General features: G+C 42.5%; 1 protein-coding gene across 3 annotated transcripts in view; it reads right to left on the bottom strand.

Moving 5' to 3' along the window:
- Positions 1-25,327, bottom strand: part of STAB1 (stabilin 1) — a 64,746-nt gene that overhangs the window by 25,556 nt on the left and 13,863 nt on the right. For 2 of the 3 annotated variants that reach the window (XM_085302509.1, XM_085302510.1), the window contains exons 9-36: positions 24,914-25,030; positions 24,024-24,220; positions 23,637-23,770; positions 21,722-21,849; positions 20,248-20,339; positions 18,879-19,001; positions 17,058-17,204; positions 14,879-14,941; positions 13,854-13,967; positions 13,396-13,449; positions 11,907-11,987; positions 11,447-11,605; positions 10,995-11,057; positions 9,589-9,690; positions 8,764-8,850; positions 8,232-8,343; positions 7,497-7,680; positions 7,092-7,185; positions 6,022-6,180; positions 5,120-5,215; positions 4,632-4,727; positions 3,662-3,709; positions 2,640-2,770; positions 2,124-2,235; positions 1,826-1,903; positions 1,353-1,454; positions 716-823; positions 84-215 (exon numbers count right to left, since the gene is read on the bottom strand). In XM_085302509.1, coding sequence (XP_085158635.1) covers positions 84-215; positions 716-823; positions 1,353-1,454; positions 1,826-1,903; positions 2,124-2,235; positions 2,640-2,770; positions 3,662-3,709; positions 4,632-4,727; positions 5,120-5,215; positions 6,022-6,180; positions 7,092-7,185; positions 7,497-7,680; positions 8,232-8,343; positions 8,764-8,850; positions 9,589-9,690; positions 10,995-11,057; positions 11,447-11,605; positions 11,907-11,987; positions 13,396-13,449; positions 13,854-13,967; positions 14,879-14,941; positions 17,058-17,204; positions 18,879-19,001; positions 20,248-20,339; positions 21,722-21,849; positions 23,637-23,770; positions 24,024-24,220; positions 24,914-25,030 — 3,113 coding nt within the window. The remainder of the gene's footprint in view (positions 1-83; positions 216-715; positions 824-1,352; positions 1,455-1,825; positions 1,904-2,123; positions 2,236-2,639; positions 2,771-3,661; positions 3,710-4,631; positions 4,728-5,119; positions 5,216-6,021; positions 6,181-7,091; positions 7,186-7,496; positions 7,681-8,231; positions 8,344-8,763; positions 8,851-9,588; positions 9,691-10,994; positions 11,058-11,446; positions 11,606-11,906; positions 11,988-13,395; positions 13,450-13,853; positions 13,968-14,878; positions 14,942-17,057; positions 17,205-18,878; positions 19,002-20,247; positions 20,340-21,721; positions 21,850-23,636; positions 23,771-24,023; positions 24,221-24,913; positions 25,031-25,327) is intronic. The other variant, XM_085302511.1, reaches the window with a different exon arrangement.

Here is a 25,327-nt window from a genome sequence, read left to right as displayed (position 1 = left end):
GACATGAGTGTCTCCAGCCACCAGCCTTAGAAAGTGATAAGTCAGTCCTATCATCAAATGGCAGAACAGTCTTCCCTCCTTACCTGGGTACCGTTTTGGTAAAACATTAGCCAGTAGGAGAACCCTAACATGGTGTTCTTATGGATTCCACTTCTCAAGTCCATAGGGAAGAGCTTCTCTCCCAGTACAATATGGTACTGCACTGTCTCAATGTCCTAAATCCACAGAAACACAAAAGTTAGGCTGCTCTTGACTTCCTAGACTGCAATTAGATAGTCAGAGGTATGTCATGAGAAGAGTTCCTAAGCCATCCTAACCATTAACTAAGCCCACCGAGCCCAATAACTTCTCATCATAACCAATAATAAATTACACTTGATTACTCTGTTACTAGATGAAGCCATAAAGGTTCATGGATCCTTTCAAAAAGTTAAAAACTGCTACTCATTTGCCAGGAGGAGGGGTGCCATACATCCATGTACAAATCTACTCATAAATTTGCATTTGGAGTCCAGCTCCTCTATTCAGCTCCCATCGCAATATCCCAGGAAACCTCCTCATTCCCCTCTGCCACATTTCTCCTACTTTTTTTCATCAGATATGCTCCTCTGCTCCATACTCAGATCTACTGAACTCAAGTTTAGGATTTGACAGTATATATGTCCTTGCAATTACCTCAATACATATTCAGACTGTATGCAAGCAGTGAGCTTACCAACTGTGTCACATTGGCAGCATGGCAGTACTCCTCAATGGAATTATTTCCAGGAACAAATACTGTATATTTTTCAGAGGATTCAATTTTTCCAATGAGTTCATATTGCTATAAAATGTCCAAACAGTCATATTAGCAATTACACTTATATTCACTAAAGCCAAATTGCAGGTAAAATCAATTACAAAGGCAAGAGCACTGGAAGAACTGCTTGAAAATTGGATATTACAAAATACAACTTTCACTCAGTCACACATGTCTAACTGCTTGCTCCTCTCCCTAGGTTGACATTAATGCTGTTTCTTGGTTATAAGCAAACCTTCTTTTTTTTATCGGTTTCTCTGCTGTATTCAAGCAAGTCAGTCTGCCTGTTGCAGGCTGTCTGCCTGCAGTAGGCAGGTCATTTTCTACTGTAATAACATGCCAAAGATATAAAGAGAGATCTAACTATGAGTATATAACCACTTGGCTGCTCAACAGAACGTTTCTAGAACATGATGTTGGCATGGTAGGAAACACGGATGGTCTCCCCTTTTCTCACCTGGTCGCCCATGTTTAGGCCCATCTATACAAGGTAACTTGGACAAGAGAAGATTGTGACAACCATGATTCAACAGAACTCACACCAGCTACTTACCTGTAACAACTCTTTGAATGTACTGAACGAAGTGACTGTGTCGAGCTGTTTCTGCAGATCTGGGGGACTCGGTGGGATATCTCCTACAGGAGGCAACAAAACCTGTGGGAAAAGTGAATTCATCAATTAGGTCAGGCAAGGGACTTGGGGGGAAATCACACTAGACTCCTGCCCTGCTTGCAAGAAGAATAATTAGAAACGGCCTCACAGCATTATTCTGCACTAGCCTTAACTCTACGTCTATCAGCCAAAAGAAGAGGAACTCCCCTGCTGCTTTGGAGACAAATGCTCTAAATGTTAAATGCTGCTGCACAGGAAACATCTGTCAGGACCTCGTGACAGTTAAATGTATTTTTGTCTTTGCCTTCCTAACTGTCTATACACATATTCCTTCTTGCCCCCATGACTGATGATGGAATGCAAATGTGTTGCAATAACCACAACATTTCCCAATATTGCATATACCAACGTACCTTACTGAGGACATGAATAATGCCATTGGTGGCAGGGATGTCACTGACCACTATACTTGCATTCTGAATGGTTAATACCTGCAAAAGTATCAGAGGAAGAGCGTCAGAAATTGCCAGGCAGATGCAAACCAGATATACTGTTCATTCAAGGCCGCACATGATTAATCTGGATACCGTTTAAAAAAGTTTAAGGAATTTCAGGGCATCAATGTCCCATCTAGGTTCCCCACGGGGTACAGCAGCTCCTGAGCAGTTTGATTTGATACTAGTACCTGTATGTTATATAAGAGACCCTTACATCACTCTTGGTATTTATCTGCCATCTGATCTGTGGGTTGAGGGTGGGTAGTTCTGGTCTCTTGTACTTTCTGAGTTCTTCACCAGTGAAGACACCTTCGAGAAAGTGGGCCCTGAAGGGAACACATGCAGGTAAAGAAGAGATTAGGGCACCATTTGTAATGAGAGGAGATAAGACCGTAAAGCCCAGCATTCATGCATCTCCTGCATCAAGGAGCTAAGCATGTGGAGAAAGCAACACAGAGGGAGAACTCCTTGCCCTGGTGGAGTCTACTTCTGGGTGGCAGTTAGGAAAAATATCTCTCTGCAAATACATGAAAAATAAATCCACTACCAATTGCCTGACCGCTATTACATTTCAACTGCCAAGTAAACTCTTTCCCTGTTAAATATTTACCTTTGCTTCTATTTTATCTCAAAATAACTCTTTATTGGGCTTGCATGAGCAGAAATAGAGTTCATGGCTTTGTGTTACTGCTGTTTGGAATAGTAAAGCAAAGGCAGGAGTCTTTCATACCTGACTAAAAATGGCAGTACATAAGGGGTCAACCAGGTATCTTTCTCAGCCTTGCTCAAGTTTTTGATAGCTGCCTCCGATGGCACCAGTACAGTGACATTGGTTTCTGCTGGGATGCTGAAGAGAGATTTCTGTTGTCCAAAGCACAAACATGAACAAATAAGACATGCCAGTGTCACATCTATACCACAAAACATAACCAACAGCTGTAGCTGCCATCTCGCTCTTGCAGTCTCACAGAAAGGGTGTGCAAAAAAACAGTGTAAATTCAGCTACACAGCCCACTCTCCTGACACATGGGAGATGAGTGCTGCCGGCAATCAATGAACGCCACAGATGGTTTAGCCAAACAGCTGACAACAAGCACACGCAAAGGAAAGACTGCTATTCCAAGCCCTATTTCTGTATTTCAATTAATCTTCAAACCCATTCAGTCAAATACATAAATCCTTTCTGAACCCTCAACATCAGTTTTGGGGCAGTGGCCAAGATTATTCCTAGCAAAAGTGGTGTGTGCAGAAGGATAGGTAAACTTAGGTTTGATTAGATGCTGTATTGCCACAGTGTACTTCTACAGACCTGCTGCAGCCTGTGGACTGCCTCTGTAATTACCACACTCGAAACAGAAACCCACTAAGAGAAAAAGAAACAAATATACAGCCTAACTTCAGCATGCTCTTTTGAGCAATGGCTTTAATCATGCACCCCTTTCTCTTTTCCTTCTGTGCTACTATATGACAACTAGGAGTCACAGATGATACAACCACGAAAATTAAGGGTAACAGTCCCAGTTTCTTCTTGTGCTAGAAAAAAAGCCCTTAAAATACACTCATAGCCCAATCTCCATCACAGTCTCCAGAGCTTTTCTACACACCTGCACTATAACAATTGAGCCTTTGTTGTTATTTTGCTTTTCTCTAAGGGAAAAGATAAATGGGAATACCCTTCCTCTAACAGCAGCATTCACAGCAACTTCACTTCTACAGAACTTACCTGTGCTGGCATCCCATGGCTGTTCTTACCTTAAGCCAGTCATAGAAGCCTGCAAAGTAGGAACTCCTGGCCAGCTCCTTCCAAACAGAAATGACAGAAGGGTTACCTCTGCTGAGCCCCTGGGGTTGCAGGGCAGGGAGACCCAGGCTGGGGGAAAGGAGCCCTTTGCAATTTCAAATCCAGCAATAATTACAGACACCTTGTATCATGGGGAGGGTTGAGCACTCCTGAAATGAAACTCCAGACATTAATAAAAGAAATTCCCCAAATAAACAAATCCTTTTCAATTCTTCTGCAATTGCTCCTGTTTCCCAGGGAAGGGGTTGAGTCCACAATTGTCTTTGATGACAGAAAATGGGCCTTGCTAGCTCTGACCAGGGGAACTTTCCAAATAACAAAGCAGACATGGCTTATTGCACAGCACAGACAGAGGTGAAGCAGCTTACAAATTACTGTCAGTGGTTTCTAGGACACACTGGCACTGGCATCAGTGCTTCTGCCTTGGTCTTGGACAGATGCACACATATGTGCTGGCAGGCTGGCAATGGCAGAGGTTGTCAGCTCAAGTAACAGAGAAAAGCAAGGTGCAAGCAGACAGCACCATAAGGCTGCTACCTGCAGCATCACTTAACAGGACAAAAGCATAGATAATCTGCCAGAGTAGTTTCCCTCTGCAAGTTGCTACTCATTTACAGCTGTGTAAATGTGAAAGGGTCCCCTTTCAGACTCTGATGGTACTCCACAAGAAGTTTTGCCCTCACTCACTGCCTCATTCAAGCAGGTTGAACATTTGAAGCTGAATGACCTTGAGGGAAAGGTCGAGGCAGTATGTTTCCCAGAGCCTATGGAAAAAACCCTCCAAAGTAAAAATGAAACACAACTGACAAAAATAAAGCAGTTAACTGCTTCTGTTATCACTATTCCAGGGCAGCTTGCCCATTGGGAACATCCGTTCCTCTCTGATCTCAAGAAGACCTCAGACATTTGCACTTTACTCACTTTTAGAATGTCCCCATAGCATGTCATGCCATCCCCCAGGTAGCCTTGAGGGCAAGTGCAGGACCTCTCCTCTCCTCCAAGGGGTTCGCAGGTAGCCTGCCAATACAAGGAAAGGAGAGATTACAGATCAAATGCAGGTTATGCAGTACTACACCTATCTAGGAATCACATTCTGGCCTCCCGTGGCCTGGGCTAGAGGAATAACCTCAGAAGCACCTTCTTCCCGTTACAGCCACCTCTGAGGTAGTACTGCACTTACATCTTACACTGCAAAGCCAACACCTCATACATCAGTTATGTAAATTTGCAAAAGGCGGAGGATCCTCCTGGGTAAATCACAGACCAAACTGTTCTACACCTCAGTGGCATGCCAGTAGGATGACATAGTGTAAACCCTTGCAGCTCTCCCAATGTCATGTCTGTCATGGAGCAGAGCAAGGTTGGCATGACTGTCATGCCAACCTTGGGACAGCTCTTTAGCTACTCACCAAGTCATGGCAGCCACCATTGTCCAGGAGGCATGGGTTGATCTCATCGCAATTGTGACCGTCACCAGCATAACCCCTCTTGCATACACACTTGCTCTTCAAGAAAGAGAGACATTTCAGTTTTACAGACCTATTGGAGCATCCTCATTTGCTGGTTAAAACACACCCAGCAGTGAAACACTGTGAAAAAAACTACAGGAAGTTCAGTCTGAATCTAAGGGAAAATGTTTTTACTGTGAGGGTGACTAAACACTGGACCAGGTTACCCAGAGAGGTTGTGGAGTCTCTGTCCTTGGAGATATTCAAAAGCCATCTGGACATTGGGCAGTCTGCTCTAGGTGACCCTACTTGAGCACGGGGTTGGACTAGATCTCTAACGGTTCCTTCCAACCTCAACTGTCTTGTGGATGGTGGAAAAAGAAAAGGAGCTAATTTCCAAGCTTCCCGCTTTTGAAGTATCTAGGGGAGTACATGCGACATCTTGCCTTACTCACCTCTTTTACACATTTGGCACCTTTTCTCAGCCTGTTGTCCAATTTTCTGCCTCACTCAATGGGGAGAAATAGGCATTGCCTTGAAAGGCCACCTCTCCCACAGACTTCCCTCCTGCCTCAAGATACATGTCTCCCAGCCCAGCTCCCTCCGTTGACTAGAGGAACAGCTGCACATGCTTTTCGGTACATTTTATCACAGCCCAGAGATAAGCTACACAACATTTGGGCTGTTTGAAGGCAGAACATACAGGATAGAGGAATCCAGCATATTCAGTGGCAGGATGGGCCCATAGCCTCTGCTCCAGCAGTGGCCTACGTCCAGTGGTTCAGGACAGCTGGCAACCTCCTCTGGGAACCTATGCTTAGGAAATGCATGTCCAACATCAGACTGCTTAGCATAGATCATACCTGCCCGGGGCCAATATAAACACAATCAGCATTGATGTGACAGTCGCCTCTGCTCTCCAGCATACAGTTGTCTATAGCCACACAGGCCTTCCCGTCCCCAGTCCAGCCCTTGTTACACTGGCAGATGGCAGTGCCAGGGCCTGTACTGGTACACAGAGCCTGCAGGAGAGGAGAGAGAAAAAATATTATGCTAAACGGAAGGAGGGAGGGAGTACAGTAAGAACACAGCAACAAATCTCTTTCATCAGACTGGGAAGGATTTCTGAATGACCAGCTCTGATTCCAGCACTGGGAATCGGGGATGGGAGCAGATTTTACAGAAAAGTTTTAGACAATTTCATAATACAGATAAAGTGATTTTGAAAACATTTAGTGTTTTCAGAGAGGCAGATACTCATACACTCAGATGGCTCAAAACACTCAGGGCATTCCTACTGTCCTGTAAAGCTCTCCCACTACATTCAGAAGAAATATACCCTGGCAAGGAGGAGCACAATCTTCTGCTTAGAGATATGGGAAGCAAATCACTGATGGAGGCTAGTCTCTCCCAGAAATGACCTAATTTGTTCCCAGTCCCATCCTTCTTTCCTTTTACATAGCCCAATGTGTTCCCCATGATGAAGTCCAACTGCTTGACAATCCATTCCATCCTAAAGCACTGCAGTTCTTTACTAAGGATAATTACGGGGCATTGGTGGTTACCGAGAAACATAGCTCACAGATAAGCTACAGCCTGAATACAGCAACAGAGAAACTAACACACGTTAGAAGAGCTTGAGAGGGAAATTGAAACAAAACTATTTGGACAGCTAATCCCTGTGGCTGTCAAAATATATGTACAAACCAGCCAAACCCTCCCCTGGGGTGTTGCATTTTGTCACCAACCTGAATTACTGACATCCTTATGATGACTATGTTGAGGTAACTGCTATTCCAACATGCCACATAGACGGGGAAAGCTAGGCACAAGACTAGCACAAAACAAATTTGTAACAGTCCTGAGAGTGCTGGATCCCTTCTCTAATCAATAGGTGCTGCTTTTCCACGCTTCAACAATCTAACCCACTTACGTTCTGTGAACAGCCTCCTCGGTCCGGCTGACTGCACAGGTCAATGGGCTGGCAGGAAAACCCATCCCCTTCATACCCATCCATGCAGATGCATCTTCAAAATAAGCACAAAAGAGATGCAGATGGACAGATGAAGAACAGTAACAAGCCCACAGAAGCTGCACAGAGCAGCCCCTTCTGACATGCAGCAGAGAGCAAAAAGGCAGCTTGTACCATTCCAAGCATAGCAAGTTTGCTAGGACTTTGATTCCTAGCATAGCATGCTGGCTGCATTACTCAGATGATCCTGTCCAACAAATACTCAAGAGATATGTACACAATTACAGGGTTGGCAGCCTCACAGCTATTGTGTGACCCCTACAATGACAAAGTGCTCACCTGAAATTGTATACCAGAAAGACTGACCTTGCCGTGTCATTGAGGCTGCAGACAGCGTTCTGGTGGCAGTACTGCGACAGCCCACTTGGGCCACAGTTCTTAGACGTCTTGTCACAGAATTTCCCTGTATAGCCCTCCTTACAGGACCAGGACTGACATACACCCCCACTGCCAGGCCTGTTGTCACAGACACCATGGACACAGCCACAATCTGTCAAGCACATGGAATAAGATCAGTCATCACGTCCAGAAATCCCACAGTGATGGCATCTTGTAGATTCTCATCTTTCCTTCACCATCTCTTGTGACACCAAATGACTATCACATTTATTCTTGCCAGAGGGACACCTGCTGAGAGATATCTGTCTTACCTCAAAACATGGCCAGAGAACAGATCCTGCAACTGCCTGGGTCCATGTGTTTTATGGGCTCTAAGGACAGGCTCAAATTTAGGCCATCTAGCACATGATCTTTGTCAATCAGGAAAGGAAAATGCCTTTTCTTTCCAAGCAGGAGATATCTAAATCAAAATCCTGCATCTAAATTTGGCCAGTGTTTCCAAGACCCACATCATCCCATTGTATCAGTCACATTTTTTTCCACTGCTGTTTGAAAAGACCCCTTGTGATGACATTTCCGTCACTTCCTTCATGATGTTGGTCTTGCCAGAAGGGAATCCAGGCTACAGGAACCTGCACTACCCTTGCCCTACATTGCCCTTGCCCTACATTTTCCTCTAGTCTCTCCATCAGAACTACCAACCTTCGTCACAGTTCTCGCCATGCTTGTTTGGGTTTGAACAGATGTGGCAGGCTATTCCTTTGAAACCATCAAAGCACTGACAGTTGCCATTCCCTTCTATGCCATCACTGCACTGGAAGGAAAACAAAAGAAAACCAAGTCACTGAAACTCAGGGAACAAAAGCAAAGCTGAGGCATTGATATCTTTCAAAGGCACTCTGGCAGTTGCAGCAAAAAGCAGGCCTTTGAAGAGTGGTGGTGGTAATACAAAATTCCATATAGCCAGATCTGACTCCAAAAGCTATGAAATGAGTCACACTAGAGCTTGAGAGAGAAAACCCACTGATGAGGATGTGCTGCTCTCCCTGGATTTTCTGCTGCCACCACCACTGGTTTAGCTCTTGAGCACAAATGCTGAAATATGCTTATCTGTAACCACAGTCATTACTATAAATAAAAATATGACCTACACTGCCATTAAAGGACAGATAAGCTAACAATGCTCTTTAACAATCCTGACTCATTGCAACACAGCAGGTTCTTTGACACCTACATTTCCCCGGCCGTAACAAGGACTGGAAAATCCCCCTGGGCATGGCATGCAGTCTGGACCAAAGAATCCTTTGCAGCATCCAAGTTTCTGAAACAAAAGCAAAAATAGTAAAGAGCCTAGTGACTTAGCAAGCATTGTCTGGAGTCTCTCTGCCCTCACAGATCTGAAATACTGGTCCTCCTTCCTGTGGCCATGGACTACACAGAAAGGGACTGTCTCATTTGGCATTTGCATTTCTAGGAACTCCTGCACTTAAATTATTTTCCAACAATATCCCTATTCTTGCTCACAGTCAATTCTTTTTAGTATAAAACACTATCTTCTGCATTTTCTGTGACATTGTAGGAGCTTACTTGTTCCTACTTTATCCTTGCTGAGGTCTGTGTTCTTCTGAAGGGACTCTGCAGGGGTGAAGGCAGGCCTTGTCATGAATGATCAAAAGAAGAAAAACCAGAATACAAACATCCAGCTGGTATTTAAAGAGACACCCACAAATCATATCATACGGTTGGCACTGTGACAGCTCAGGAGTTGCAGATGAATGTGAGATCTCTAAACCGGGACAAGATCTACTTTCTCAAACCATCCAACAATGTTTAATAAAGAGGATGTAATCACTTTACAGTTTACGGCACTTTCACTGTGCTCTGTTTCCTTTGGGAGACACGCTTAAAATAGGGCTCTTTCAGAGAAATATGCCACAATGAACATCGCATCATTTGTCATATGGCTTCCTCCAGCTTGGCTGGTCACAACTAGGATACTTTACACAGGTTTAACTGAGCTGCTGGTAACGTGATCTTCCCTACTCTGCATCACACTCACCGTGACAGTTTGATTGCAGTACCTGGCACACCCCCTCTTCAGGATATTTGGACCTTGTGGATCATGAACGTAGATACATTCTTTTGGGGAGAGTGTTGGTTCCTGTAGAAACAAAACAAGCCATCAGCATTGTAGCTTTCCTCTCCACTCCTTTTGCAGCAGAGAGCAACTACGCCTATCTCTGAGCTGAGAAGTTCACAAATAAGCCAAGGTGAACAAGACACCATTACGGCATGCCTATCATGAAAGAAGGCACATGGCAGTTTCTTCTTGCTTCCAACAGTCCACAAATCAGAGCCAGATGCCCTTTTGTTCTAATAAAAGTGCTTATGATAAGGAGAAAGATTGAGCAAGGTCATGGGGAAAGAGGAAGAAGAGATGAGGGAAGGGGGAAAAAGAAAGTGGGAGAGTGACAGAGAAACTGAGAGAGAGGTAGAGAGAGAGAGAGAGAAGGAGGGGGAGAGAGTGAGGATAAGGAGACAGGGAGAAGAGATGGAGAGGTGGGGATAGAGGGAGGGAGGGAGGAAGCATGAGATGGAGTAAGTGGGAGAGGAAGAGAAGGGAGAACTGCAAGTAATTTCTGAAATAACGTCCAGTGGCCTGTCACAGACTTATACCTAGGCAGAATTGGGCCTGAGATGATTCTGGCACTCAATCAGAGAGAGAAATGAATGACTGGTGATTTTGCAGAGCTCCATTTGCAGACATTCATGCTAGGACAGTATTGGCAAGTCCTCCTGGAAATCAAATCCCTCAGAAGACACTCAACAGTTAACAGTGGCGAACACTTCTCTGGCTTTCACTTCTCTCACAAACAATGATTTGAGCCTGGCCTTCATACTAGGATTTCTTGGATACTGCTGTTCTGCTAAATTTGTGATAACTCAAGCATGAGCCCCCAGCCTCCTCCTCCTTACTCCACCTTCACCCAATTCTGCTCATCTCTAATCAACCATCAGCAAAAGCCAAAACCAATTTGTTTCTCATCCCCCACAGGCCAGAAGGTATGCTGCCATTCTGTCTCTGACCACACTATAGGCAGCGGTAGCATTGGATGGGTTGAGTGTGGTCAAACTTGGTTCTGGTGGGTTACAGGAAGACTCAAGTGTGCATGTAGGAAAGCTCTGCCTGAGGCAGAGCAGAGCAGAGGTGCTAAAAGCTGAGAATCTGCCATTTTATTTAGCACATAGACTGTCTCACAGCTATCTCCATTGATTCAACAAACTTCAGACTAAGAAATAGCACAAAGCTGTTATTAGGCAACAGAGGCATAGATCTGTGAGGAGTGAGTATCCTTGAGTCTTTCCTGCTCTCCATTTGTTTGAAAGTGGCCTGGACTGTCTAACACAATGTGTTTGTGTGTCATCATGCAAGAAGAAATTAAGTAAATAACCACAAATATTTACCATTTCTCTGCTGCCAGGTGGGCAAACACTGTTGTTAAGGGCCTCACAATCCACGCAAGAGCCCTGTTAAGAAAACAAGAGAAGAAAATTTAGTCTTCTCAAAGGCACCCACTCCCCATGCCAAGAACACAACAGAGCTACTCTTCCCACATTATATAACCGAAACATCATGTCATGTATCAAAAACATTTCTAAACCCTTTTTCTGAATCAAAGGTAGCACAGATTCAGGCAGAGAATAACTACCTAAAAGGAGGTAGCTGACTTGCCAAAAAGCAGTGCAAAGCGCTAGGAGAGGCTCATGGCATTGATGACACTAGCTAACTTCACATTTGGGGACATCTGGGGAAAATACATTTCCCAGATGTAACTTCTATGGACTGCTCTCATCCCTCCAGGAGTGTGTGAGGCCTACAGCAGCCACTAGCAAGAGAACGGGAGAAGTTGACTTACTGTCACAATTTTATGCTGTTCCTCCTTGCATCTTTGAGGCAAAATGGGGACTATTGAAGGAGGGATGAAGATGCCATCCAAGGTATGAATGATACCATTTGATGCCACTATGTTTCTCCTGTTTATGGGGATCCCTGATTCATCCATCAGAATTCTTCCCTGATGCAGAAACACAAATAATTTACCTGCTTTTTTACCCTGTTAGACAGCACCAACTACATAAAACCAATGCAGGAGACAGACAGTACACACCACCAAGTGCAGCCACATAAAATAGTCACACCCCTTAGTGGAGTCACAGATGGGATAAGAAGCAAAAATAATTCAATGATTTTAATGAGTCTAGTTTATTAAGCAGAGGAAGAAGCAGAACTGGGCGCAAAGTACAGTGTTCAGAACCACAGCCACACTTTCTCCTAGCACAAGGGGTTTGCCCAAATGGGTTTTGATTCATACTTACATCTGCACTGATGTTGATGGTCAGTACCTGGTTAGCCATAGTAAAAATGTGTGGCATCATCATCAGTTTCTCTACAGTCACCTGAAGTAAAAACACGAGGCGGCAGTACCATGAAAAAGTGGGCCCGTTTCAGTACAGGTCACAGAATCCTTTTGGGATTCCCCCTCCCCCCAAAATAAACTTTTAAAGGAGATTTGGCTTTATCATTTACATTTCAGGAAATATCTCCAACAACAGGTCAGGGAGAAATCTAGGGCTTGGTGGAACAGTTTGCATTAGCACAAACACAGCAGTGCCTGCAGCAGCAGCCTCAGCATTCGTTCCTTGTCTAAGCTGCAACACAACTGAAACCAAGTCTTTGGCCTTACTAATGGAGCTGCAAGCAGGGTCAGACTAGCAAGGGAGTTCTCCAGGACACAGTTAATAAATAAATAAAAGTGAGCCAGAGACATAATGGATAATTTAGTTTGACTTAATAAGCTTATTTCTGAAGGCAGAAGAAATGTAAACTGCAGCTACTGCACAGACAAATTTAAATATAAGGTTTTAACACTTGAGAAATTCTAAGAACTGAACTAGTAGTTTTTTTTTTTAATATCTAACAGGTTGTTAAAATAAGTAGCTCAGCTTGTTACCAAGTTATTCAGCAATAGCAAGAAAAAAATATGTTTTGCTGTTTTGTCAATGTGCTGCTCGTTTTCTTAATTGGAATTAGGAAAATCATTAAGATTGACATTTGCCTCTCAGTAAAGAATGAGAATAAATAGATTTTTTTTTAATGAAGGGCATGACATTGTACCATAATGGCTGAGTAATCACTTCTCTTTCCACAGCTTTGTGTATAATTTTAAAGATTTCTTTTATTTATTATATAGGGAAAATGTCTTGCTGATCCACTACATTAATTTTATTTAGCCTGACATTATATTATACAGCAATGTTGGTACAAGAATTGCAGAATCAGGTCAGATGACAGGATCACATGGACCAGTTCTCCATCTCTAACTTTAGCCACTGGTGAAGCCCTAAGAGAGAGGAAAAGGAGCAGGGCGGTTTGGACCAATTCTTCGCTTGGATGTAACTTTTGTGCTGCTGCTATTAGGGAAACTGTGGGCTGGAGAGTCCATAGTTCAGATACACTCTCCTAATTACTAGTTTAAGAAATTAAAGCAATAAAAACAGAGCATTTGTCTGCAGCAAACTCTGTAGACTATGTTTTCATTGTAAAGACCACGTGAATAAGGAGCACTATCACCACCAGGAAACTCAGAGCTTTGGATGGAAGTGCACAAGCTTTCCTTTTTGGCAACTACTTCCATGCTAAAGGCTTTGCCTCATCAGACCCTGGATCACATTTCTACACCCCTGGGGAAGCTCAAGAAGTAGCAGCTGAAGTCATTGATACTCCAATCTCTGTGCCAAACAACATTGATGTTCATATGTTGGTCAAAGGTCCCCACTTATCTAAAATTAGACTTGCTTGTCTTACCGCTGCTGAAGTGTAGATGTGATGTTTCACAAGTTCCTGAAGTTTATTTATGCCCTAAGGAAAGAAAGGAACATAATAATTAGACCCTCCATCAATGCTCAGGAATAAGAAGAGACAACGACATTTTCTTTTAACCAATATTGCTGATGTACCATAATAGTAATTTCACTTGGAGGGTGAGTTCCTTCATTTCCCCCTACCCAAAAGAAAAAAAAAAGAAAAAAAAACCACACACACAACAAAAATCAGATTAAACAATCTAACTGGATGTATTTCTCATAGCTGCTTCCATCTGCATTCATTTCTCGCCCAAAGTCTTACACAAACAGAGACATGGTTTAGCCAGCTCCAGGTAGAAAAGCTTTCAGCACTGGTAACATATGTTGCACAAGCTATTCCAGCAAAACCTAGCGCAACACACTTTACTTAAGACTTCTTAAGTTATTATGAGCTCTCACCTCTGTGAAAAGATAAATGAGCCTTCCATCTCTCAACTTATCCACAGCATCATTGCTGGGTACAAATACAGTAAAGGGGCCTGGTCCATCCAGTATTGCAGGCAGGCCACAGTTCTGCAAAAATTACACAGCAAGGCAATAAAGATTTCATCATGGATATAGCACAAGTCAGTGAGGGGGATCTATCAGAAAGGGAGAGGAAACTTGAGGTAACCCACTAGAGACACTGCTATTGAAAAGCAAATGTACATGGGAGGCAACTGGACACCAAGGTGAGGCAGGCAATGTAACAGAGACATGAAAGCTATAAAAACACACCTTGACCGAGGAAGCCATCGGTGTGAACAGAGCTAATGTGCACAAGGGAGTACTGGCTTAAAGCTCCCATGTATACATAAACAGAGACTAAAACTTTCCCAGCAGAGGAGAAAATCAGGTCTAATATCACAATTTCACTTAGTGAACTTTGCAAACAGCCGATAGCTATGCAACTGAAATACAACACTAGAGCAGAGCCAGATGACTCTGATGAAAATAAAAGGAAAATCCGTCCCTAGTAAAAACATCAATGAAATCAAGCCTATATAGCAGTCTCAATGGATTATAATCTGAGGATTGCTTTTGTATAAAGGGCCACATCAAGCAAACAGGTAGCTTCAACCTAGCTTGGCATAGACAGGCATGCTCAGAAATGAGGCCTTCACTCTTTGTCCTGAGGTCAAGAACTGAATGTGCTTTGGAGAAAAGCTCTGTGCCAGATGAGAGGAGAAGGTGGGAGAACAAGACGGGAAAGAGACCTGCATACTTGTTGTTCATGCCAGAACCCCTATAGGTGCTGGAACTATTTCCTGTCCATTACATTTGCTTATAAGAAAATAAGAAGTGAGGACTCAGAAAAAAACATCCATAAAGAAAGCCAAATCACTGAAATGCATTTAAATATTATCAAAAATTCCCAGAAAACATTAGCCATCTTTGCAATAGCAGCAGCGCAGCACCTTCCTGGGGCAGACAAAGATGCTTACCTCTAGTATTGTTTCAAATCGACTGAAGATCTCCCCTGAAGCAAGGATCTCACCAATGGTTTTCTGCAAGATACAAAGAGAAAAAAAATGGTTGGATCTGAAGCCAGGTCTGAGCACAAACTGGAATGCCTTTGTCTGAGTGACGTTCATGGGTTGCCCACTAAAGATCTACAGAAAGTCGTCAGCCTCCGAGTATTCAAAACCACCATTTTGGTCAGTTGACCTAGCAAGGACTGAGCCTGCAGTAGCTTAGGCACAAGCTCATTCCCATGCACAGCCAACCAGCTATTCCAAGGCATCATGCTCTTGAGCACCCTTCTGTAATCCTAATCTGTTTGGCAGAAAATAAATTAAATGAAGAGGCAATCACTCATCATCATTAAAACCAGAGACATACTACTTGCAGTCATATACAAATCAGCTCTGGGCTTAAAGGCAGCGGAGCTGCTCTGTCATCTCAAGCCCACCCCATGCTTTGAGGACAAGAGTCTACTCCGCCACCTGCAGACGAGTCCCAGTGCTTGGAAAACACAATCTGTATGCATACACCCAAGAACATGGAGGAAACTGGGGCTTGCCTTTTTGCCAGGTTGCCTGTTAAGACTTTTGTTCCATTAAAGGAGCAAGAGGTGCTCTTTAGGCATGCAACACTGGAAGTACAGAAAGACAAAGGTAACCAAGATGAGTGACCTTCCAAGTACCAGAGCCTATGAAAGGATGCTTGCCATCTGCCTGCACTTGCAGAAATCTGCATGTTTTCTGGCAGAAAGTGCTTCTTGCAGAACATGCAGAGGCACAAAACATTTCCAGCGAACACTGATACTAAGGGATTTGCTGCCAAAAATAGCTTGTGTGATCACTAGCCTTCATTGCAAAGCCATCACCACAAAGAAAACGAAATGTCTGAAGGGGTCCAGAGAAAGACAAAATCTGCAGGGAGCACTCTCGGATGTCCTGCCATCCCAGAGTAAATTGCCCCTCTCTGGCTCAAAGGCATAAGGCACGAGTTGGCATAAGGCTAGCTCAGATCCTGGTAGACAGTTTGCATTGCAGTTGGATCATGACAGTTGCTACCAGTACCCTGCTCACATCCTGCCCCTAAAACAGCTCCTGGAAAACCAAAACCCTTGTGCCTTCCACCCTCACAGCATCCTTCCTGCATTCTCTTCCAGCCACCAACTCACCTCCTACTCCTCCTAGAAGACAGTGGATAAAAATCACTCCGATTGTGGGACACAAAAAACACTCAAAGTTGCTTTAAAAGTTTGTATCCACTGACGCTTTTTGAACATGCATATCAGCAGTGTTGTGACAGCCAGTGTTGTACTGGGTACCAAAAATTTATAGGAGCTGGTGGAGGAAAGACTGCTAGGTCACAGCCTCATGACCAGAACAGCTACCAATTCTTCCCTGCAGCTACCTAAGCCCCAGCTTTCCCACTGGACTGGGCCCAGCTTCCCTCAGACGCACATTTTTGGAAAACATCCACTTGCGCATGTCATAAGACTGAGAGCATCTTAAGTGACAACAATCTTAAATATCATTGACGGGCCCAATCAAACCCACATGAAGACCAAGGACTTACATAGTGGATACACCAGAATCAGGACACTTGAAATCAAGAGCTACTAATACTCAACACGTTGTTCCAGCTGCTTTTTAAACATAGAAAATGCAATCATAACACTAAACAATCTTACTGTTTTTATAGTCTAATTAAAATCATGCAAAGTAAGTGCAGATTACTACCAAAATCCTAACAAATCCAAGAGGATGTGTCATTCTATGGGTAACTTTTTACAAGAAAGAAGTTAGGTAATAGGGCTGTTTTTTTGCATATGGAAACAAAAATACTCAGGCAGAGTCATGTGGTAGCTATAGCAGAAATACTTCTCACAGCTAACAAAGAAAAGTGCTTAGCAGAGACTGAACTGAAAACTCTTAAATTCCTGACCAGTGTCTTAAATTCAAGACATGACTTCAAAACACAAATGTCTGCAGTGATTATTTGTCCTCATTTCACATTTTTTTAAATACAAGACAACCTTTCCGAGTATAATTTCAAAATAAATAGCCTTTTCCCTGAAAAAAAGACAAGCTTCACTGATTTAAGAAGTTCAACCACTGAAATAGATTTTTTTAAACGTTTATTCTAGAACAAATAAGAACGTCTGTGTACCTGTGGGTTTCCAGTGTTGTCAGAGTTGGTTTTTTTCCTTAAAGTGTTAACAATATGTATAATGCCATTGGCTGCTGGCATATTTGTATGCAAAACATTATACAGTTCCCCTGGTAGGTCTTGATAGCGAAATGATCTGCTGTGCACCTGGATAATAATACAAGGTTATTTTCTTGTGGTAAATATATCCATGGTATCACAATATACCTACAAACCAAGGCTCCATTCAGTGCGTTCCACTTATACTTCATAACAAAGCCAGAGTCAGGCTCCCTGAGTTATACGGTACTGCAGCTGATGGCTGGCTCTTCTACATTGTATATAACCATACATTTCTTGAATTGTCCCTCTCTGCTCTGAACTCCGGCTCCTATCACTAAGGACTCTGGCTGACACAAAGGAAGGGGAGGGCACACTTCCCAGATCAAAAGACTCCCGAGTAAACAAACAGGAAAGGGATTTAAAAAGGGCTTGACAAGCCCAGTTCAGATTCCCTGACTCCAAATAGTGCTTTGTCCTTTTGATGTATGCTGGGCACACACACGTATTACACCTCATCTACACATTGCATCTAAACATATTACATCTAAACCTCAAGGACAAGGCTAGATCCTCCGAGAGGAAGCATATGGCTCTCCCCTGACCAGCTGCAAGCATGCATGCAGGAAGAGTGCAGGATGGAGAGAGAACAGTAGATGTTGGAAAACATGAGTCAATTGAAAAAAGAAAAGTGGGAAAACAATCTTCCATATCAGAACAGAATGATGAAAAACTCTTTGCTAAGATGACCACAAAAATTAAAATAAAATGAGGAAAAAAGTGCAACCTAAGGGGAAAATGTTCAGCACATAGCTGTGTCCAAGCATACAATCTCCAAGGAGAAGCATTCAGTCCAAAAGGAGACTTGCTGCCTCTCCCACTCCAGCCACATGAATGTTGCAGTTGCTAACAGTGCAGAGACAAGGTGTCTTTTCCTGAATACATACATAAGCTCAGCTCAGGAAAGACCGTTCCCAAGCTTAGGAGTCAGATTCTAGTGAACTGCCTCTCTGCGTGATGGGAGAAGCAGTTGCCTGGGGTGTCTGGCCCTACATCACGCTGCTTTGGATCCCACAAATGAGCTTACTGGGAGGCAATAGTGTCTCTAGTTTGTGTAAGAAGCTGATGAAAGAGAAATCTCTGGAGCTGTGAACATCTCGAATCTGGAAGTAACTTCAACCCTCAAAATACCCTGTTATTTGGAAAACATCAATATGACTTTACAGCCTTTTCTTCCCACATACCTTTTCCTTTAGCCCCATGACCACCAGGACACATATCACAGAGTGTCTCTCTGGCGGCACTCCCCATAACTGACTTTGGAATCTACTGCAGCACAGATGCAGTGATGCCAACATCTGTCTTAAATGTGCCTGTAATAACAAGACTTTAGCATAAATCTTAGACTTAGCTTCTTAGATCTGAGGAAACGTAAACAACTTAAGAGCAGTGAAAAATAGTTCAATGTCATTTCTGTGTACACATACCACAAGGGGATGGTAAGAACCATGCAGCAGAGAAGTCTTTTGGACTATTTAAAACTAGACATGGTGCTGTAAAATATGTAGCAATCTAATATATCTGCTACATTTTTAGTTCCTACAACTTAATGATTCTCTTAAAGAAGTGGAAATGAAATCCTGTTCTGATCAGAGGCAAGCTAATTGGAGAAAAAGGTTTTCTAGTTAAGAAAGTGCACCAAGAAAACCGTACTTGAGCCTCAGTTAGCCTTACATGAACGCAGCGATCCAGGGCTTCAGTTTAGTTTAGGGGATCCTTTACCTGGCTACTGAATGTCAGCTGGTGTCCAGACAAGGTCCACAAAGTCTTGATGTTTATCAGGTCTTCTAACAAATGCAGACCAGGAACTATGTGCATTCTGCATAAATGCTCTGCAATGGTATCCTTTGGGGAACAAGGACCAAATAAAGGCATGTTCTTTAAAAACCTCAATTACTAAAATAGCCATAACTGTACCTCTTTCCAACTAATACACACAGACATTCTTAGCATGTAAGTTTGACCTTCTCTCTTCATTTTTGGTTCACTGGAGAACCATCGTACCAAATCTTTTTCTTCTGTTTGTATACATACACTCAAACACAGGGAAACTGATTCACCTGAAAGTGGCTTCAGAGGGATCCTCTACAAAGAAATCTATTATATTTGGACAATTTTAAAACTTTCCCCGCATGCCCCCAATTACAAAACTTGCACAAAGTCCTCACAATCTTTGTTTATGTTGGACTATGTAGGTGGTTGGCAAAATGGCTTCTGTACATTCTTATCTTAAGGATGGATGACCTGGTTATGGACTTGGCTATGAAAAACTATGGTGAATAAACACAGTTTAATTAAAAAAAAAAAAAGTACTATGACTCCTAAACTCTTATCTCAGCTTCAACAATAGCTTTCTCTAGCACTGTCATCCTTGCTGATCCCATTAGTAAAGTGAATTCTTCTCAAGAAGCCAACACCAAACCCATATCTGGGGCCCTAACAAGGAACAGCCAAAATTCAGCACTTGCATGCAGATCTCAACTTCTTTTCAGGATTCAGATTTGTGAGCAGAGCTTTGGACTGACCTCTTGTAAAGATCAGAAGTATTTATAAAATTCACATAAAGGCTAGGGAATCTTAATCCCACATGAAGTTCAGGTCCTACATTTTTGCTCAAGATTCAGGGTAGCTTAATTAAGGGATCAGGAGTCATTCATAATATTGTAGAGAGTGACTTCCAAAAACATCCATCAGTAGAAGTCAGTAGGAGAAGAATTTAACTACTGCTGCATGCCTTTGAGAACCCCACCCTGAAGCAGTGAAAGCACCTAAAGTTTTGAGAATAGTCATACAGAGGAGGTAGGAGTTTTAAATGAAGAACGCCCAGAAGAACTTAAAGTTTCCGAAGGTATATTCCCTGACATTAAAAACAAACAAACTCTGAGCATATTGAAGATAGAGGTTTTCAAAATAATGCCTGAGATGTAACATCCTCTGCCAGACAATGAACAGTCTCCCCAAGAGATTGCTTGTGTAAGTATTGCCTTCCAAAATTTCTCTCTCAGTTGTCAATCAGTTTTTATAGGTTACAGAAGCCAGGCAGGAAGAAATCCTAAGATAGCAAAAATTTGCCAAAAGCAAGAAAACTTACATTAAATTCCATTTTATTGTAAATCGGAGCAAGGGCTGGTACGAAGACTGTGAAAGGCCCATACTTCGTCAGCAACAATGAACACCCAGAAGCTGTAAAAAGAGTGGCAACATAAAGTAGTTACTTGGCATATGGTTTAACTCCAGTAATGATTATTCCTCTGATTAACAACATAATCCAGTCTACCTGTCTTCAGCCTGATGCAAGTGACTAGTATATCTTTGCAAGAAGGACTTTGGGATTCCTAAGGTATCAGAGCCCACCGTGGTGGCTATTAGTTTTAAGCAGCTATCCACAAAATTGTTGAAAGATTGCTGATGACTTTGGTGCACTTTGGATCACTGCTGAAGTTTGCAGAATACTCACAGTAATTTAATTCACATATTCTTACTACTTTATTCTTATGTCTTCAGTCTTGCCCATGACACAACTCATTTCCAGTTGTCATTAGAATTAACTGAGACTAAATGCTTCTTGAGAAGCTGTTCTGAATCCACAGCAGTTAGCCTTCACTCTGTCATCAGTTGCCCATCAACAAAGTCCATGTCAGCAAAGGATGTTAGATATTTAGTTCCACTGCACACTAGTTAGGAACCCGGATACCTTTGGGCAGTTGCTGATAGCACAAACGATTATGCAAAACATACAAAAAATGAATGTTGGTAACACTGGCATGTAGAGGGAAGAGGGATATTCACAAATGCTAATCTGAGTTTTGGGCCTCATCTCTCTATTCCCCTGTCAAGTCAGAGGAGACAGAGAAGACTCTGCAGAGAATAATCTGGAGAACGTGTCTAACAGAAATATGCTTTGTCATGAGCTAAAGGATTCTCATTCTTTCCTTGGATTACAAAGAGGCAAAAATTAACCTCTGCAGACACCACACTTACAGTACATGGGGTCTGAAAGTCTTCTACACTTTGCAAAACAATTCCTCACTTAAAAAGTACAACAGCGCACAGGATAAAGTCCTTTCATCTATATAATGGCCACTCATACATAATATGAACTGGCACGGAGACTTTTTAATGGCTTAGGTGAAAAAATCAAATAGATGTTCCACCATGATGAGGATGAGGCTCCATGGCACACTAGCCTTGCGTACATAGATACCTCTACTTGAAAACTTAGTCATAGCTGAAAGATTGCTGAACCTTCAGCACAGATCCACACATTGGAGGCACACTGGTGGTTCGATACAAAGGGGTTTGAATCACATCCCTGAGCCATACATTCCCCTTCTTTTGTGGACTGACAAATACCAAATACTCTTCCACATTGATCTTCGCAATGGTTTTCTCAGTTCACAGTCTGAACTGATAATATGAGTTTAGATATGTGAATTATTTGATTTTGCAGCACATAGTCACACACTGTGAAATAAATGTATTATGACTGGCAGCTTCGACTTTTGCCAACACACTCTTGTCCCCACCTTTGCTCCATTCCCTAAACAAATTCAGAAGACAGTTACCAAACATTCTCTTGGCGACGTTTAATCTCCTATTAGACCTTACTGGTAAATTGTGTTGATTTATTTCACTCATGAGATCTTTATAGCAACTTCTCCCATCTCCAATCTCCCCTTCTTTACAGACACAGCTAAGAGACAAAAATGAAACATAACAATCCATTATGCAGCAGTTCTCAACAGATTTGACAAATTTGAGTAGGACAACATACCAACATCTGCATTTGGAAGATGAATCCCAACTTTAAGGTGCAGGAAAGAATTTAGTAACTTCTGTCTAAACTAAATGACAGAAAATAAGATGGACATTTCTGAAGTGCAAGTAAATTCGAGATTAAATAAAAAGGAGGATGCTTTCTTAGATATAATCAACATAAGGGTTGTCTGCTCTAGAGTAAATTCAGTGCACAGATAGTCACAATATATTCATCAAGACCTCTCTATTTGAGTATTCAGTCAGTAACAGTCAAAAGAGCAACTGAAAACCCAAGGTCAAGTATAAAAACCAAAAGTGTAAGTGAAACATCAGTAAAAAAATAGCTCCTCTGTGACGCCTCAACTTCGTAGTATCTCAGTGAAAAGTGTCAGTCCCAGCACAGCAGCTAGTTGTGGTTCATCTCAGACTTAACGAAAGCTTCAGAGAGGCTAATGGCTTTTGCAGAAAAGCTTATCTACATGTGAAAATCTCTGTCCTGATTCGCACAGATTTGTAGTCATTACTCAGAAACTACTCAAAATTGGGGGCCAGTTTAGCTCAGTTGGTTAGAGTGTGGTGCTGCTCATGCCAAGGTCACGGGTTCAATCCCTGTATGTGCTGCTAATGCCAAGGTCACGGGTTCAATCCCCTTATGGGCTACGCTCAGGGTTGGACTAGATGACCTCCAGAAGTCCCTTCCAACCTTATGATTCTATGATTACTAGCTGATAACCACGTTTTTTCCGGTTTGGGTTTTGTCCAAGTGTCAGCTCTGCTCCTGCTAGTTCAAAGATGCAAAGATGTGTAGGACTGGGGATATATTTGACATTACTCCAGCCTCAGAGGTTTGAATGCCAGCTGCTAAGGAACAGATATGCTAAAGGCAGGGACTGTGCTGAGCGCAAGGTCCTGCTCTTCACTGGCATACATTCGGAGGAGGAAGTAACTATTTCTTTTCCGGTCGGGGCATATAGTGAGCAAGGGAGTGCTAGAAGTTTTAGCAGCACTGAAGAGGAAGCATCAAGGGGATGGAACTGCCCTTTCTCTCTTCTGACTCTCAGAGAAGCTCCAGTTTTTCTTGGTAACACACAAAATCCTCTGTGAACCTTTGTCTGCCTTTGTCTTTTGTTTGCCAAAATGATCGTAGATCTGGCAGTATTTCCCATCTAAGAAGTATCAACTTGTTAGGTGCTTTTGATAAGGTGTTTTACTCCAAAGAGGACTAAATGAAGTCTAGTGTCTTCCCTCAACTCCCCTTCCCTGTCATTCTAAAACTCTAATTTGTTTCCTGCTTACAGGGTTGAGTGACAGAAGAGCCAAAGACTTAGCCCTCAGAACCAAATGTGGGATTTCTTAGAACAACACACTAACCAAACAGTAGTCACACACACCCACACTTTTTAGTGATGGATCATTAACACCATAATATCTTACAACTACCACCAACTTGCTGAGTTATTCCTCCAGTTCATGTCACAGAAGACTCTCCTGTCTCAAATTTAAAGCATCTTGTGACCAACATGCCAAGATTCACACTTACTGATGTAAACCTTGCAGTGAGTTTATTACTTTCAGTGGGTTTCTTACAAACAGGCTCTTCTCAAAAGGTGACTCTGGCACATTATTTTGACTTAGGTCTCTGTTCCCTCCGCACAGCGAAACATAACTGCCATTCTAGCTGCAGAATCTGCTTCTTTAATAGCAAACTTTAGACTGACTCACCTAGGATTCCCCTGGGAATTAATTTCACATGTGGAAGTCACATCACAAAAACGCACATGGCAATTATTGGGAAACACAGAACATTCTGCTGAAGAAGTTCTCCTACTCATACCAGGCTTGCAAACACAAGTTGCCTATGGGAAGACAAAGTTGTGATTATAATTCTGCATTCATCATCACTTACCCAGTAAGTTAAAAAAAAAAAAAAAAAAAAGGAAAGGAAAAAGACGGATGATTTCCACTTGCAAAATAAAAGACGGATGATTTCCACTTGCAAAATTTAAAGTGAGGATAGCAGGTTTGACCAATACAATCATGAGTTGCATTGAAAGAAATTCTTGGCTGGCTGTTTTCAGATACATGTTGATGACATGCTGTTGCGCTTACTTCTCCTGGATGTTTGTAAACACAGAGTGTAGAGTTTTCTGGGCAGCCGCCATTGCCATCAACACAGGGGTTTATGGGCTGGCATATCTTCCCATCTCCTTGAAACCCTTCTTTGCAGGTACATTCATACTTTCCCGGTCCAAGAACCTTACATACAGCTGAGGGAGAGCATGGTGAAGAAGCACAGGGATCCTTAACTGCAAATAAAGAAATGAAAGGTGAGAGAGTAACCAAATTTTTGTTTTCAAAAAAGTACAGCAGAAAGCCAAGCGCCGAGGAGGAATGAAGGACCAGGAATTTATTCTATTAAACTTCTAAAATTTCCCAGGCAAATATATAATTTCAGAGAGCAGAGAGTTTGGATTTTCTAACTGGAAGAATTTGGAAGAGATATTCCTCATACTACTTCAATAACACAAAGGTCAGTAACAGCAGTAATAGAAAGATGATGCTTGGATTTCCTTCTAATTTTCCATCATGTCTGAGAATACCTGAAACTGCAGTATGGTCAATTCAGCAGCTAAAACTGAAAAAAGCCAGCAAAAATGGAGCTATCCATTGCTAGCTAGTCACATGTATGTTATTGAATTTCTTTTAACAGACACAATCCACAAACTTAAACTTAAATCACTGAAGAAATACACAAATTACATGTCTTTAGGCATCATCTAAACTGGCATAGACTCACCAGTATCCTGCTGTTATGGTTATACGGTACATACATACAGGCAAGTGCTGGATGGATTCCTATTAAAGGGATTCCTAAAAATCAGGTCCTTAAGCCTCCATGGTTAGGTAGACTGTTGTAGGCACAGTCATCAGATTCATGCAGAGCTGCAGAATATTCTTCCAAATGGAGGACCATTTAGGGTCACCACGAAGTTTGTCACCTTGGCAAGTGCTCCCACTTTTTCTGTAGCCTGGCTTGCAGTCACACATTGCTGTCTCATCCTTTACCACACACTGGCTGTCAGCCTCACACATTACGCCTTTGCAAAGGGGAAGTTCTGGAAACACAGTAAAGAGAATTTTCCCTTTGAGCATGAAGGGCACTTTTGGAAGATACATCTTACAAAAGAGAGAAAAGGAAGACCTACTTCATTTCCAGAGAAAGAAGAGAGGCACAAAGAGATGATACATCTTGGCCACTGTCACTTCGGAGTGGGGGAACAGACCCCAGCTTTTCCTTCTGTCCAGTGTTCCTGTACTCTCATCATCTTCCCTCTATATTCCCAAGCTATTTATCTCTCTGCCACCTCCATATATCAAAGCCTATTTCATAATTTAGCTCAAAAGCCCCTTTT

Source organism: Rhea americana, unplaced genomic scaffold, assembly GCF_003343005.1.
Source record: "Rhea americana isolate MKP2758 unplaced genomic scaffold, rheAme1 scaffold_19, whole genome shotgun sequence".
Classification (NCBI taxonomy): domain Eukaryota; kingdom Metazoa; phylum Chordata; class Aves; order Rheiformes; family Rheidae; genus Rhea; species Rhea americana.
The sequence above is the reverse complement of the archived record's forward strand: the minus strand, read 5'-3'. Positions and strand labels throughout refer to the sequence as shown.